The sequence below is a fragment of the Rhododendron vialii genome, chromosome 12a (assembly GCF_030253575.1).
Source record: "Rhododendron vialii isolate Sample 1 chromosome 12a, ASM3025357v1".
NCBI classification, from domain to species: domain Eukaryota; kingdom Viridiplantae; phylum Streptophyta; class Magnoliopsida; order Ericales; family Ericaceae; genus Rhododendron; species Rhododendron vialii.
Window position 1 is genome coordinate 35037536 of NC_080568.1, and position 16503 is coordinate 35054038.

General features: G+C 37.8%; 1 protein-coding gene across 1 annotated transcript; it reads left to right on the forward strand.

Annotated features, from left to right (window-relative positions):
• The first annotated feature begins 11159 nt into the window (after nt 1-11159).
• LOC131309941 (formin-like protein 14) lies at nt 11160-12302 on the forward strand. The gene has a single exon (XM_058336663.1). It carries the CDS (start codon nt 11504-11506, stop codon nt 11918-11920), a length of 417 nt encoding a protein of 138 aa, XP_058192646.1. The 5' UTR covers nt 11160-11503; the 3' UTR covers nt 11921-12302.
• Nucleotides 12303-16503: the final 4201 nt, after the last annotated feature.

The following is a 16503-nucleotide window of genomic DNA, read 5'->3' on the forward strand; positions in this document are numbered from 1 at the left end:
CTTCTTCTTCTTCGTTTTTCCTTTTCGAGTTTCTTTTCATTTTGTGTAATATATTGTGGGTGGTCCCACACTTAAATAATGATTAGTGGTGAAGTTAATTGATACCGAGCAAGAGATTGCAAGAGCTCGCGATCGCTTGTTTGGTAAAACTTGCCTATTTGTTTGTCGGAAATACTTTGCACACAAATGTCGGACATAGATACGAACACATCGCGTGTGTGTAGCCGTAAGATGCGTGTTGGGTTTCACATGTATCTCTTGTGGGGCTTGCAAGATCCTTGCGTACGTGTTTACTTTAATTTGACATTGCTACTCAGTACGTAATTAATCGAAGCTCAATTATTTGAAGGTTTGATGACTTTGGACGTTTACTTCACCTCTCATGTGAATTGAAACCTCCATTTCAATGGAAAGAGGGTCAAGAAATCTCCACAAGTGTATGGAGGTGGTCCCTACAATTAGGGAAGTAGATAGATCTCTTGAATTCTTGTACTACTATTAATTAAGACTCATTCAGAAGTACCCCACGAATTTGGTACTCTGCATTGTTATTATTATTATTATTATTATTATTATTTAAATTGGAAGTAACTTTCAAACTCGATCACCACTTGAAATCATTGTGAAAACCTAATCCAGTCATTTTCCACACAACATAAAAAGGTACCTATAAAAGTTTCAAGTTCTTGAGTGTTCCTTTTCAATGCTATTGGCATGGGGTGATCTCAATAATTATTTGGGAAATTCAAACAAAATTGAAACCTTATAATATAACCAAAATACTAAGCCAATATGGGTTATTATTTCCTGTCAATTGTTTTCATGACCTTTTTTTCCCCTTATTTTGATGAGTGTCGTCTACTAAATAATGAAACATGAATTAAAGGAAACAATAATTTATTTTAACGTAGCCCCGCATAGACGTATCTCAAAAAAAAAAAATATTTACAGGGGCTATTTGACTCTATTTCATTCCGAAGATTTTTTTTTTTATCAAGAGCGTCTCGATTTAGAAGAAGAGGAGAAGATGAATAAGATTGTCTCTATTCAGACCACGACATGGGTTACTTGAACTGAAAAAAGAAGAAGGTAGGAAGCAAAACCTTATATGACTAGTAATTGGAGTTAGTAGCCAATTTCGTGTTTTAATTTGGAATTATTTTAATTAGGCCTACTTGTAAAGACTTTTTCTTTTCTGTTCACTTGCTTCTCCTCTTGGCCACTTGACTTTTAGTTCATCACATCACTATCTCTCATCAAATATTCCATCACAATTAAAATAGTCCTAGATTATTTATGCTTAATTGCCTTTTTGTTGAAATTAAGTCCGGTTAATTGGCATTATATTGCTTCATTTAATTTCTTGGGTTTTGTTTCCGCCGTCATCTTTTTAGTGTTTTCAAAAACGACAAAGGGTATGATCAAAAGAATACATCAATCTTTCGTAATGATATTTGAAATTAATTAATCCGAAACATCGTCTTAAGATTTCATGAAATTAACCGGGTTATTTGAAGAAAAGAAAATGGCATCTCCACCCTCCGACCCCGTTCGTTTTGGAATTTTGAATTTAGATTTGTAAGTAATTAGTGTAGAGGGAGAAATAAAGTAATAATTGGAAATAGAGATAATAATTAGATATCAGAGATAGAGAGAAAAATAATAGAGTAATAATGATATTAGAATCCAAAATCCGAAACCCTTAACCGAACAAGGTCGTAATAAAAGAAAGAAAATGATTTTTTTTGAACTTCAATTCATATTTCCAGATTTCTCGATTTTTTTGGTAGAGACGAATGATAGTCTCAAGAATTTTAAGAAAAAAATAAATGAAAAATCACTGCACGAATATCCATCATATATATAAGCATGTGGTTCCAAATTAAAGCTCCTCATTCAGCGGAGCAGTGGAAGTACTGTACTATTTTGTTTTGTTTTTCTCTTGAGATTAAATTCTTTACACCGTTGATATAAACATTTGTTTCCTTCAAATCAATTATATTGTCCCACATCGCCATGTTTTATTGATTGGGACCACTATTTTGCAACGTGAAACAATATAATTAATTTAGAGGTAACAAATATTTACACCGATGGTGTAAAAAAAAAATTCCTTTTTCTCTTTTCCAGATATTGATTCATGAGGGGGATCGCTCCCAACCAATCTCGATCATTCACTCTCACTTGGCCTGGCCTGTATGTCCACTGACTGTAACCAGATAAACCACATGGTGTGGGAGCGAGCTGATTTAATTTTAATGCCAACTGTCAGTCAAAGGAATACCTCTAGGCTCTATTCCTCTCCAATTACTAGAAAAAAATTATCGTGCGGTGGTCTTGGGGCATCTTCAAGTATAGTGTCTGAAGACCGACCCTTATCCACCATGCACACTCTCAAAAAACAACACATTCATTCCAAAATATAGTTCTGACACGAGAGGCAAGTGGAGTGGTATGCATTTGATAAGAGTTCAAATCTCACTAACTACAACTAACACTACTGGCTTTTGCCGAGGAAAAAAATGATGTGCTTTACCCTTTTTTAACTGCAAAATAGAATGGACTTGAATTTTGTAAAAAAAAAAAAATCTGTAGAATTACAGTTTGAATGGCTGATTGTTCATAGATAAGAAGACAGGAATAATGTCCGTGTTGTGCATTAGGTGTGCGCCCAATATTAGGCATGTCAAGGATCCAAGTGCAATTTTTTTTTTTAAAAGGCAAAAGATAATTTTATTAATCTTTAAAATTATTACAGTTAGATTTTTTGGAGGGTTTCAACCTAAAACCAATTGGCTATAGGTAGAGTAACTTCTAGAATATATTAACCAATTTTGAGTGATTTAGATAAACGATGTGAGATAAAGTTTAACAGTTACGAAGATTAAAAAGACCATGAAAAAGGCATCACAATGAAAAGAATGCATCACAATTAAGGAGTATGTTGTATGTTGGCACCCGATCGAACCCTTCACAATCAAATGCCAATCACGGACCAGAGAGGAAACGAAAACGGTTAACAAGAAGTAAACCGAGCAGAGTACGGAAAAGAAATAAAACGTAAAACAGTGTCCCATAACGGTAAAACGGTTCTGAAGCAGATCAAAGAGAAGCTTTCTCTTGATCATCCCCTTGAAGGACTCAAGCACAAGATTCCATCGTGGGTCACTTTTTCATCTTGACGAGTAGGTAATCTGTATAAAATTACAAGCTGACCAAAAATAGGCAACCATTAGTCAAAACACATTGGTCATAAAAAGGACAAATATTCTATCTGTCCCAATTCTTTAGTCCTTTTTGAGAGTCCGCGCCACTTTTTAATTCATTATATTTTTCAATCTATAATTTTTAAGCTTTTTAGGTGATTTTGAAAATATCATTTAAAAGAGCTCATTGAGATCTATCAAACAAGATACATATTACATATAAACAATATTAATTAGTTTTTTATCCAATTGGAAGAGGGCGAGGGACAAAAGAATGGGGACAAAGAGAGTATGATTTTAAACTAAACTATAAACTAAATGCATGCCGACAATTTGTTATTCGTATGGGATTCCCATGAAATTTTAGATAACATGATTTTCACAACAAGACGATAAAAGTGAACGATTCAGATCAAATAATCGGAGTCAAGATGATCGAGCCCGATAACAAACGCATATATAACAGATGTAAAATGTACAATGGTGCACAATAGAGAGGGCACTACTGGACCAATACTTTCTATAGTAGTGCCAAGCCAGGAAGAGAGGGCTGTAAATATTGTCCCGGGGCGATTTAAGAGAAGTATTGTCATACGAAAATATACTAAATATAAAGTGTAACTTTTAAATTCTTTATTAAATTAGAATAATATTTTATTTGAGCTCGACTAGTATTTTACGACCCGAACCTCAAGTTGTTCGCGAACAAACTTGATTTGCTTGCAACCCTATCCGCGGCTCGTTCATCTCGTTAAACAGACTACTTTTTACTAATAATAATAACGCAACACGCTTATCACCTTCCTAGTTAAAATATTGCGATTGTACAGTTGGTGTGTGTATATATTTATATACTTGATAAAATATATATGCAAATTAGCTAGTAAAGTCATTTACCTACTCTCTGTCGTCTCATCACAAATCGTGCCGCGAACAAATGGCTACAAAAATAACTCTGTAACCTAGCTGGATAGCTAAAGTTTTTTACCTGCCCATATATACCATTTTTATTCGAAATCTGTGAACATGATCATATCCCAAAACAAGCACCAAGAACAATCCTTTGCTATGATTATGATATATTAGTAGACTTCTGTTGATTGCTCCGATCACATCACAGTCGACTTTTACATCATCTCAAAGGAAATACTGTACCATTAACCCCCAAAAAAAAAAAAAAACAAGAAATATTATACAAGCCTCGGAGTTGCCCCAGTAGTCAATGTCGTTGGAGATTTGAAAATTTGTTCCTATTTAGATCTCAGTTTAAAAATTTGTTCCTTCTTAGCTAGATCATCGAATTTGACTCACTTTGAGTGAGCCACGTGCAAAAATTAACACGGCGCGTATATTTATCAAATTCTTGTGAGGTCAAATCATCGAATTTGACTCTCACTTTGAATGAGCTATGTACAAAAATTAACATGATGCATGCAGTGACAACTCCAGAAATATTATTTAATGGTGTAAAAAAAAATTCTGAAGTTTAAACTACATTCAACCAATATTTATAATTGTTAATTATAGGTCTATTCAACTTTTATACTAGTAATTTTCTTTGAAGAAATCCTTTCTAATTAAATTAGCTTGTGACAAGCCCCAAAAAATTAGCTTTCCGATAATTGCGACATGATTAAATTGGTGTCAAACAAGTAAATAGGAAGATGACCGACATGAATGAGATCAATCTCGAAAGCGTTACATACTCCTACAATATTGTATTTTCTTTTTACCCAAAAAAATTCTCTCAAACCCTAATTTGTCTTTACCCAAATATATATATATATATATATATATATATATATTTCTAATTAAGGCGATGATACTTTCTTATTTCTTCTTTGTACAGTAAGATGTGTATTGTTCTAGATCTTCTTTGGAGTGGGATCCATTTGATGTTGCCCCGAGTCCCAATTCACGGTTGTGGGAGCTTTTTGAGATCGAACAGTGACTTGTACCATGCACCTAGCTTGCACATGAAAAAAACAAAAACAAAAATTTGTCCCGGCCACCTGTGTAACCTGGGGAATCTACTACAAAATATTCTCTCTCTCTCTCTCTCTCTCTCTCTCTCTCTCTCTCTCTCTCGTGATGACGGGAGACATGGACGTTCCTCCTTCCCCAACGACACTTTGCCAATTTAATACTATACTAGTAGTAATGAACAGCAATATATTGAAGAGAATATATGACAGAGATTTAAAAGTGGTCCCTGGAGTACTGGACCCATAAAGCTGGTTCTTAATTAATTATAAGTAGTGCTGTACTAGTTAATTTAAGCGTAATACATATATGCAGCCCAAAATATGTACTCTACTAGTACTATACTTCTCTTTTTATAAGTGTGTGTATGTGTGTGTATATATATATCAGTAAATTGTACGTACTACATAGATCCGTCCCGAAATCTTAATTTGTTTTCTTTTTTAGCAAGAATTATTATGTTATTTTTTTAATTGAAAAATTAGACTACGTTCATGCATAATCTTTCTCGTTTTTTAAACAAATTTAAAGTGGGTTCGGTGCTATTAATAGAAAACGAACGAACAATAGATTCTTAATTATTTGTTAGGAGTAGTAATAAAAATTGGTCGACCTTAATTTGCTTAAGAGACCAGACAGCCAGCCCGTTTTTCGATATATATACAGCATCGATCATCTGGACTTGGGGTCCTTGGAGATATATCTCAACTGCTTGGCTAGCTACGATTAGTTTAGTTTATTAACGAGCACCGAGGTGATACGTACTTGTAGAGTTGGCAATTAATTTCACGATGGGATGGGATATATCGTGAGTTGGAACTCATTTGCGTTATGTAGCTAGCAACGATGATCTCTAAATCAGATTCTGTACTGTGTGATCAAGGCAGGCATTTTGATCCACTTGCACTAAACTAGTTGGATAGGATTGTAGTTAGGGGTCGTTCGCTCCAAGGCAATAACTAGAGAGCCTCTAAACTCACAACCGAATCACTTGATCAGTATATGAAAGCATGCGAACATACAACGGAAGTTGATTAATTCATTCATTCATAACAGATCGGACAAATTAAATTATACTTGCATGTACCGTAAAGAACAAAGATGATCAGACAGAGTGGACCGTTTTGAAATCGCATATAAGAGTAATTCTTCGTGGCCACGTGTAATTCTATGCGGCCACGTGTAATTCTTAGCAGTCACCTGTAATTATTGGCGGCCAAGAATAATTCTATGTGGCCAAATGTAATTTTTAGCGGCCAAGTGTAATTTTTAGCGGCCACGTGTAATTATTGGCGGTCAAGAATAATTCTATGTGGCCAAGTGTAATTCCTAACGGCCAACAATACATCCTTGTAGCCATGTGTAATTATTGGCGGCCAAGAGTAATTTTATGCAGCCAAGTGTAATTCTTAGCGGCCAACAGTAATTCCTTGCTGTCACTTATAATTATTGGCGGCCAAGAGTAATTCTATGCAACCAAGTGTAATCTTGGCGGCCAACAGTAATTCCTTGCGGTCACGTGTGGCGGCCAAGAGTAGTTCTATGCGGCCAAATATAATTCTTAGCGGCCAACAGTAATTCCTTGTGGCCATGTGTAATTATTGGCGGTCAAGAGTAGTTCTATGCAGCCAAATTAATATAATTCTTAGCGGCCAACAGTAATTCCTTGCGGCCACATGTAATTATTGGCGGCCAAGAGTAATTATACGCTACCAAATATAATTCTTAGCGGCCAACAATATTTTCTTGCGGCCACGTGTAATTATTGGCGGCCAAGAATAATTCTATACGGCCAACTGAAAACACAAGTACATACCTACATGTATCCGTCCTTAATCAATGGACTAGAAAGCCACAAATTGGAGTGTAACCTTCCTAGGTACAACCACCCAGACCACTACTACCTCTCCTAGCTAGCCAAAGAATGGTTCACCCCAATCACAGTTCTTACGCACACAGAAATATAACAAAAAAATAAAAAAAACTAACCCCCGAAACAAACGGGGTCACCATGCCAATCGATCTAATTCGCCATTGGACCCCGACTACCATCGCCTTCCTTTGTCAAAGAACCATAACCTCCACCACGATCAGAATATTCTCGGCACCTCAATAATGAAGGGGAAGCCAAGAGATAGAAAAAGAGGAAAAATCACGAAGAAACTCTTAAATTTGAGATCGAGAGAGGAAAACCTCACTGAAAAGGATGTGTTATTTAAAGCTATATATAGCAACTTTAACTAAGGAGGATGGAAAACAAAAATCATTGGTAAAGCCTTTCCTTCCCGCCGCCACATAAGAGTGGTGAAAACCCTTGGGGGAAGGAAGAAAAAGAAGAGAGGCAGTTAGGTTTTTTTTAGAGGGCGATGCTTTGGGGACACTAACACACAAACTACATAGCTCAAAGCAGATGCCTTATGTAATCGTACCTATGACTATTTTTATTTCAAAATTAAATCAAAAACAGATTATTGTTTTCCCTTGAAACATGAATTAACCTATTTGGCAGAAACTTTGCTAATGAACTAAGAATAATCTCAAAAAATCCCACATTTGAAAAGCTTCATGTAAATGCTTTTAAACTTGAATGCCCTCTACAATATGTGTAAATTAAATCCCTAGAGGCATTTTTATTCCTGTCATTTCCATTTTAGGAAAATTTTAATTACCCCAAAAATAAATTGTGATTATTACTACTACACTAATGTAGTGTTCTTACTGGTCTAAGAAGACAAAACCTCGTATATTTTGCTGTGAGTTGGCCCAATCTATGTACTGGCTCATGATTACAATTTAATAAGCCCATTAAAAAGGTGGCTTGATATCATATAGGATGGGCTGGCCCAAGGGTTACCAATTTACGTTCGGCCCAAGTTCCCCTAACTTGTGTTCTTTGTTTTAAGTACTACACCTGTGTTCTTTTTTAGCTTGTTGAAAGAACCAACAAGTTGTTTTCAACTTGTATTATTGTGACAAACAATGCATAAAAATATACTAGTGTGTGTGTATGTGTGTGTATATATATCGGGGCGGTTTCGGATTTTTTTTGGGTGTCCCTTGAACCGTCCCGATTTATATATATATAGAAGCCGTTTCTACAAAAATATAAGAGTCTTTTATATCAAATGAATGAAGAAATAATAATCATAATCAAAATCAAGTTTGAGAGAAACAAACCAGCTAAAAATGGCCGGTCATATGCGACAAGCGTGTTGGAAAACTACTTTTGATTTTGCACTATTACAAAATTGAGTGAGGACCCATGCCCCATGGGACCTAGCATAAGTCCACGCCCAGCGTACGGACCATGTAAATGAATTTGAGGGGGTGTTTACCAGACTTGAATCTAGACAGTGTAGCTCTTTTCTTCCACTTAGACCTATAAAATAAGATCACCGTTAGTGTCTAACCGGTCGAAAACTGGCAGGCCTTCGGTGGCTAAGTAAGTCTCCGAGTGGTGAGAGGAAAGTATAGAGCTCAAACCCAAAACCCAATCCTTGGAATCCAATTACAAGGGATAGACCACTTGGACTAAGCCCTAATTCTAAATTTCATTTTAGAAGGTCCATTTCCTTTTAATTTGGTATCATCATTTGTATTTTTTTTTTCCCGAAATTTTCAAGCACGAAATTAAAAAGCGCCACATGCATCAACTCTTACAAAAGGTTTTGTTTGGGACTATGGGCTTGTTTGATAACTTAAATTCAACACTTAAAATTGACTCAATTAAGTAATAAATGATTCAGTAGGTTTGATAATTACATTTTACATTGCTTATCAAATTAAGTGCTATTTAAAATATAGGCTAAAAAGTTGAAAACTTAATTCTGGCTGATTTTTTGTATACTTGCATTCAACGACCATACCACAATCACCACCACTCCAGCCCACCGTCACAACGCCACCATTGCACAACCACCACTCCATTGCCACCACCACCACACCACTACCACGTCGCCGCCACCACCATAACGCCACAATTGCACAACCACCACTCCACTACAACCACGACGCCACCACCTCCACCGCTCCACCATTGATCCACTACCACCACCACCACATTGCCACTGTGACACCCCGCTTTTCGGTGGCCAGCGGTACTGCAGGATGGCAGGCTTCGTCCGGACGGGAGGGGGTAAGTCATGGTTTATAAGAAAAGATCCCTTCTACTTGTACAAGGCCTTTTAAAGCTGTGAGGGTGGGTCAAAGCGCATGTGAACTTCACAGTTAAGCGTGTTCGTCCTGGGGTAGTCCAGGGATGGGTGACCTACTGGGAAGTCTATAGGCTTTGGGCGTCCAAAGCGGACAATATTGTATAAAGATGGAGCGGGTCGTTACAGCCACTACCACTATAAACGCCGCCATTGCACAACCACCACTCCACCGCCACTACTCACCGCGACCACTCCAACACCACCACTCCCACTCCATTCCCACCCTCACCACTCCACCACCACCACCACCACCCTCGCTCCATCACCGCCACCACTCCACCATTACTATAAGTACATTGTGACCATTAGTAATTTAAGAAAGAATTAGAACTAAAATTAATTCATCATTTTTTTTAATTTAGTGCTTAATATGTTTATCAAATAGTTTTTTAGCTTAAAAAATTCAACTTTTAGTACTTAGGCCTCGTTTCAGAACGTAAAATAAGTCCTTATTTTTTAAGAAGGCAATTTCAAGCTAAAAAATAATGGGTTTATTGAAATCTAAAAATATGCAATATGGATCTTGCTTGAAAGATCTCGATGAGATCTTTTATACAGTGCAAAAAAATTTTAAAAAATTATTTTTATTTACATTATTTTTTAGTTTAAAAATATGAAATAAGTACTTATTTTTTAAGAACGCGTTCTAGAACCGGACCTTAATTTTTCAGCTTTTATCAAATAGGCCCTAAACTTGGAGGGGATCGAACCCTCTGTTACTCTGTACCTGCTTTTCTTTGTACTTTTTAGAGCCATCACCAACTCTTTGCACACTCTCTCTCTCTCTCTCTCTCTCTGCCAAAATATCGCCTTCCCTTTTGAGATTTCTTCAGGTATTTGTTTTTATCATATGTTGGATTGGATTGGGAGATGCTGCCATGCTTGGCAGTGGTGTTGAGCGACCGGATCGACCGCTCATCTCAGTAATGACGGTTCGTATCTAAACTGAGCAGTGGATGGTTTATATCTGTATGCGCTTAGATTCAATCCAAGCCATTCATGCCGACATGAATGACTGGATACCGCTCAATATCCGCTAGCACCGGGATGCTTGGCGGCATCTCTAGATTCGGACCCGCTTGGCAACGGGTGCTTGGCAGCTTCCCGGGTCCATGTTGGATTGGATTGGCTCACAAACTTACAATAAGTTAGAGCAAGTACACTAGATGAGCTTAAATACATTTTTTGCTATTTTACCTACAAGAAACATAAAAAATAGTCTACACTAGATGAGCTAAAAGAGAAGCTAAAATACATTTATGTATAGTTGTTCTTTATTTTTACCTATGCACTACTCATACTCCTTTTTTTTTTCTTTCTCTCTCTCTCCTCCCTCCTTTCTCCTCTCTTTAAATAATAAAGATAATAAAAAATGAGTGAAAAATATATTTTTTAATTAGAGTTAGGTAAAATAATTAGTATTGGTGCAGTATTAAGAGATATGTGAATAGATAAAATAAAAAAAATACACTATTAATAAATATTTTTATATTTTCATTGATGTACATGCTTTAGGACCACCTCAACTTGGCAAGCAAAGGAAACTTGGCAAGCAAAGGATAGAGGCTTTCCTAAGTGGAAAAGATGGACCCAAAAAAGTCCAATCTACATCAGTTCATTCTCTAGGCCCAAGTTTGACTGTACCTAAATCAATCAATGGCCCACATAATCCTACATGTTGTACTATAATGTTTCCAGATCATAGTCATCAGACTTTTATTACCATCTCTCTCCCGGAAAGAATGCAAAATACAACTCGTTTTACACCAACAGAACCAATCAAATCTCCCCAATTTAGACCAACCGTTGAACCTGCCTGGACTCTCTCTCTCCATTCACGAATTAAATTTTCACTCCTTATTCCGAAAGGATCATGGAAACCCTGGTTGGATAAACATTTAACAATGTGATTCCAATCAATTCCAATTTCGAAACGACCAGGAAGAAATCAACATCTGGGTACACCTATCTCCAAACCCATTTCGTTGATTCTCCTCTTATTTCAAAACCCTAAACCTAGTTTTTTTTCCAATTGGGAGATTTGAGCCGAACCCAGATGCGAGAAGCCCTAGTTTTGCCTGAAATCTGGATTCTTGTTGTATGGATTCGCCATTATTGACATTCTTCTTTGTTGCTTTGGGGGTTTTCTTGATCCTTTTCACTCCCTTCGTTGAATCTCAGGGAAATGTAAATCAAGGACAAGTCTCTTCACCGCCGCCACCGCCTCCTCCACCACCACCGCCTCCTCCTCCGCCATCCCCTCCTCCTCCGCCGCCGCCACCACCGCCTCCCCCTCCACCGTCCTCTCCCGGTCCCACACTACCGCCCAGGAGCCCGCCTCCTTCACCACCGAGATCAGCTCCTCCGTCCCCCCCTCCTCCATCTAATCAAACGCTGAATTTGGGGAAGAAAGTGGGATTGTTGTTTGGGGGTATTGTTGTGATTTTGCAGGTGGGTGTGGTGGCATTCTTGGTAATCAAGAGACGGCAATTGTTGAACAACAGTCTCAGATATTGAGGGAGAATTTTTTATCGTTTTATTGAGTTGAGGACACTGGTAAAGGATTCAATGAGGGGCATTGAGGGTAGATGTACAGATTTTGGAGTGAGTGATCAGTCTTTTGTCTCCAATGAAGATGTCGCTCTTGTAAATGGGTAATTCGTGATTGGGCATTCTTTTTTCTCCTTCCCCATTTCTTACCAATTCGTTTGTTTGTTTTTTGATCATATTCGTTCGTTGGTTTGTTTTTCTATTGAGTTTTCCTACTTTGTTTCATCTTCGCGGTTTACGAGTCACAATAGAAGAAACCCTTGTCCCTTTCCATTTGGCTAACATGTATGACTCAAATGTTTACTTCTGCAACATAAGTTTCTAATGGCATTCTCTTATTGTTGTGTGATTTATGTTACGAATGTGGGGCGTGGAGTTCAGTCGTGGACAACAATGACCGCGATAGAAAGGATTTTAATGGCTCCAAAGATTCTATTGACCACTATAGACTTTCGCAAGTCATTGAAAGTGTCTAATAAGACATTTGGAGTTATCTTTCCTTTCATGGTGATCGTTCTATACCTTGCTCGTTGATTTGGAAACAAAATTTATGAACCAATTTGATTTGCAGTAGCTTGATTGCTAGAAAAGCTTGACTTCTATTGGTTAAATGTAACACTATATGAGCTTGTTGGCATTACCTCTTTAAATGTCGGGAGATTGTATGCAAAACATAGATTTATCATCTCACAGTCTCATAAATGGTGGCTTACAGGAAACACCATTTTGTACTTATGTTCAATGCTATCACTTAACAAAGACTTGAACATGTTATCACTTAACAAAGACTTGCTATTCGTAGTTATTCTAGTTTAAGGGCATGGAAATAGGTGCTTGTGAAGATAGTTTTCGTCCAAATTATAGGATAATCTCCGTTCGGACATTCACTTATGGTCATCCAGGTACTTTTAAGGCTACACTTTTTTTGGATCAGCAAAGAAAGGATTTCCTTGCCATTAAAAATGATACAAAAAAGAAACACTGTAGCGATATACTAGGGAGCATCATACACAACGGTAGTACCTCACTTATCACTACACCTCGCTTCGCATTTTTTTTAAAAAGAAAAATAGCAAAAACACCCAAGCCTGAGATTGACAAGATGCCAAACACGGGAAACAGCCATTGGGACAAAGCCCCAACCGGCGGGAAAGCCACGCCCAACAACACCACCACCTGCCGCCGAACACCACCATGCCATGAAGCCCAAAAACTGATTTCACCTAGGGGAAGAAACCGATGGGAGATCGGCAAGACAAGGGAGGAACGAAGCCGGAGAAAGAAACGGCGATGGAGAAGAGAGAAAGGGAGATAGTAGCAGATTTGCTAGGGAAAAAGGGAGAGGAAAAAGAAAAGGGAGAGAGAGAGAGAGAAAGAGAGAGGAGAAGAGGGGGGGGGGGAGGCAGGCGGCAGCTAGATTGAGTTTGTAGAGAGAAGTGGGAGAAGAATTTTAGAGAGAGAAGGGGAGAAGAATTTCACTTTTAAGGCTACACTTGGGTAACTTGAGATTTTGTTTGGAGAGGCATGATTTGGTTTCTATGGTGGTATCATACATTCGAACCTTCCATTTCACATAGTGTTCAATGTCTAATCCTGTCTAGCAACCCCATAAGATTGGACTTGACTCGGTTTATATGAACCAAACTTTCCAGTGGTAAAGTTTGAATTTCAAGGTGAAAAATGTATAATTTGTTTCCAAGATAAATTTCAAGGTGAATCAATGGCAGTTAATACTTTTGTTTAGACGTTTCTACTCTAGTGATATTAGTTTCCCATTTTGGTAGATTGTGTAGGTGAAGGGAGGAGAATGCCTAGTTGATGAGCTTTTAGCCCTTTGATTCCCCTTTTGGTCACGTTTAATCTTAGACAGTTGTAGCTTCCTTAGACGAATATTTGAATCTAGCAAGATAAGCTTATCAGTGGTGTTGGTTGAGAGGCGAAGTCACTAGTATAGTTCCTCTAATTGGAACATCTACCTTGCTTCACCCCAACCCGAACTACCAAACGCTACTGAACGGTGGAAAAGAGAAGGAAGAAAGAATGAGACTTGCAACAAGGCTCTTTCCCTAGAAAACAGCAAATTAAGAACCAAGAAAGGTTTACATCCCACTTGTCAAAAGAAGAAGAAGAAAGGTTCACATCCCACATTGTTGATGAGGATCTATGTAGCACGGATAAGGACATGGACACGACAGAGATATGGAACACGTCTTACTCAGAATATGGGGACACGGACACAGCTGGTGTACAACAATCTTGTTTTAAATAAGTCTTTTAGTTATGCGAACCTACATTGTAACCACTAAATATTTAGGTTAGGACTCCTATCAAATGCATTATTGACCATAGTGTATGCATATGTGTTGGTCTTGTGCTGATTTGATTTGGGTCTCGCTTCGCTGACGGTTTGGGGTTCCACCTGCTACACGGTTGGGGAACTCGGGTACCTTGTATAGTTGCTATATGCAGCAGCTTATGTATGTTTTCTTTCTTCATTCAAATTACATAATGGAACTGGTGTAAGCCGTGGATGTACTCAACTACACTATTGGGGAACCACATAAAAATCTATGTCTTGCGTTCTTGTGTTCTGTTCTTGATTATTCTTTGCGCGTTGTGTTTGTTGGTTTCGCCGAATTCTCAACACCATGCACATATACATACGTTTTATAGTTCACTTTTGGTTCAATATTTTTGAAATTATAAAATATTGTTTCATGAAAGAGCTTTTAAAGTTTATAAAAATCGCCCACAAAACGCGACGTGGCGTGTCCCCAACGTGTTGTGTGTCCCGGGAGTGTCTGACAGGGATACAGTGATCCTAGGAGTGTCAGTGCTTCTTATATGAGGATGGTTACCTCCAGGCTTTGAGTGTCTTTGGATAATAATAGGTCTGAAATCACGTCGACCTCTCTTCTGAGGTTTATTTGGATGAATTTCTCAGTATGGTGCTGTTCTGGCGGAAGATTTCATTTGGAGAGATATCTGTATCATCTAGGCTGAATCAGTTGAATTCAACTATGATTTTTGCTGTGAAAGGGGGGCTTTATATGTGGTAGATTAATCTGGAAGCCTTCAAGGTTAATGTTCATCTATCAGCACTGTTGTTGACTCCTTAGATAAGGTCCATGCTTTGTTTGAACTTGTACCGAATCAAACCAAACCGACAAGTCCCAAAATTTTGAAATTGTATTGAACAAAATTTGGGGTCCCTTTAGAAGAAATTCTTTGCTCGAATAGATTCCCATGATCTTGTTGCAGTTCCAGATTTACAGTTGGAAGTCGTGGATGTCTTTTGATCTAATGAACTCAATGGTTATGTGCACTTAACTGGTGAGTGAGATTCTGTCACTCACCAGTTTTGCCCTATGAGAGAGATTGTAGGGACTCATCTCTGTCGTTTCTCCTGGGCTTCCTTACTCGTAAGTAAGACGCCTTCATGATGGAGGCCGAGGGTGTAAAAAAGTTGTGGTGACTACAACAGGTTGGACTGCTGGATTTTGGTTAATTTTGAATTTAGTGCAGTAATTAGTAGTACATGCTGTATGTCTCTTGTATTTTTGCGACTTCTGGGTTAGTCTTAAGTTTTTTTCCGGGTTACGTTGTTAAAGGTTCTACTAAGAAAAAACGTTGTCATATATGGAGGTTGTATATGTATATTTTTGATATCTTCTGTTCAAGCTTTAAACTCAAACAAACTTGGTAATTCCATGCTCGCTCCTTTTTTTTTGTTTTTAAATTATCGGGCGGGTATGCTTTAACCATTTTTAGACTTTCTGAATGCCTAATTCCGTTTTAGAAATGGTTTTGAGATACGTAAGATTACTCGTATTATTTGGCACAACTATGAACATAACATATGACAGCTAGTTTATTTGCAGGTCAATTTTGGTGATGGGACAAACAGAAAACGTCATACTTTTAAATCGAGAATTGAAAAGGAGTTTGCTATCTCTCGACAACTTATAAAACTCAGTCCCCATCACCATCCCTAAACCTATCTAAATACTTGCTCTGTCTCCAATCCTTGTTATCAATGGGTTACACAATGGAACAAGTTAAGAGCAATCCTAAAGACGGAGAAGAAAGTGCACATATCCGGACAAAGATGTGTCCAAAATTGTCCGATGCAGATGTGCCTCATACAGGAGAGGAGAGCGTCTTTTACCAGTTAATAACCATCGCAGATAAGGATCAATTCTGCCATTCTGGTGCACTCTTGCGACCATTAAAAACTCATAAGAGACCTACAAATTGAACGACTCATATTGATGTTGTCAAATGAAACCGTGGTGTATCACATTTCACATTACACGAGAAGATCTACTCTTTTATCGGAACGTCTAGGAACAGAACAGAGAGCAATTAATAATCCAACTAGGGGCCATAAAGATGGCCTGAGAATCTGGTAAACACCATTACAAAACTAACAAGGCAAAAACACAAAGATACCGCATAATCAAAGTCTGAACACAGATTGGAAAAAAAGATACAAATCAAGATACCTTACTTCCAAACCTCAAATATCACATACCTTTCCAGCTTTCCCT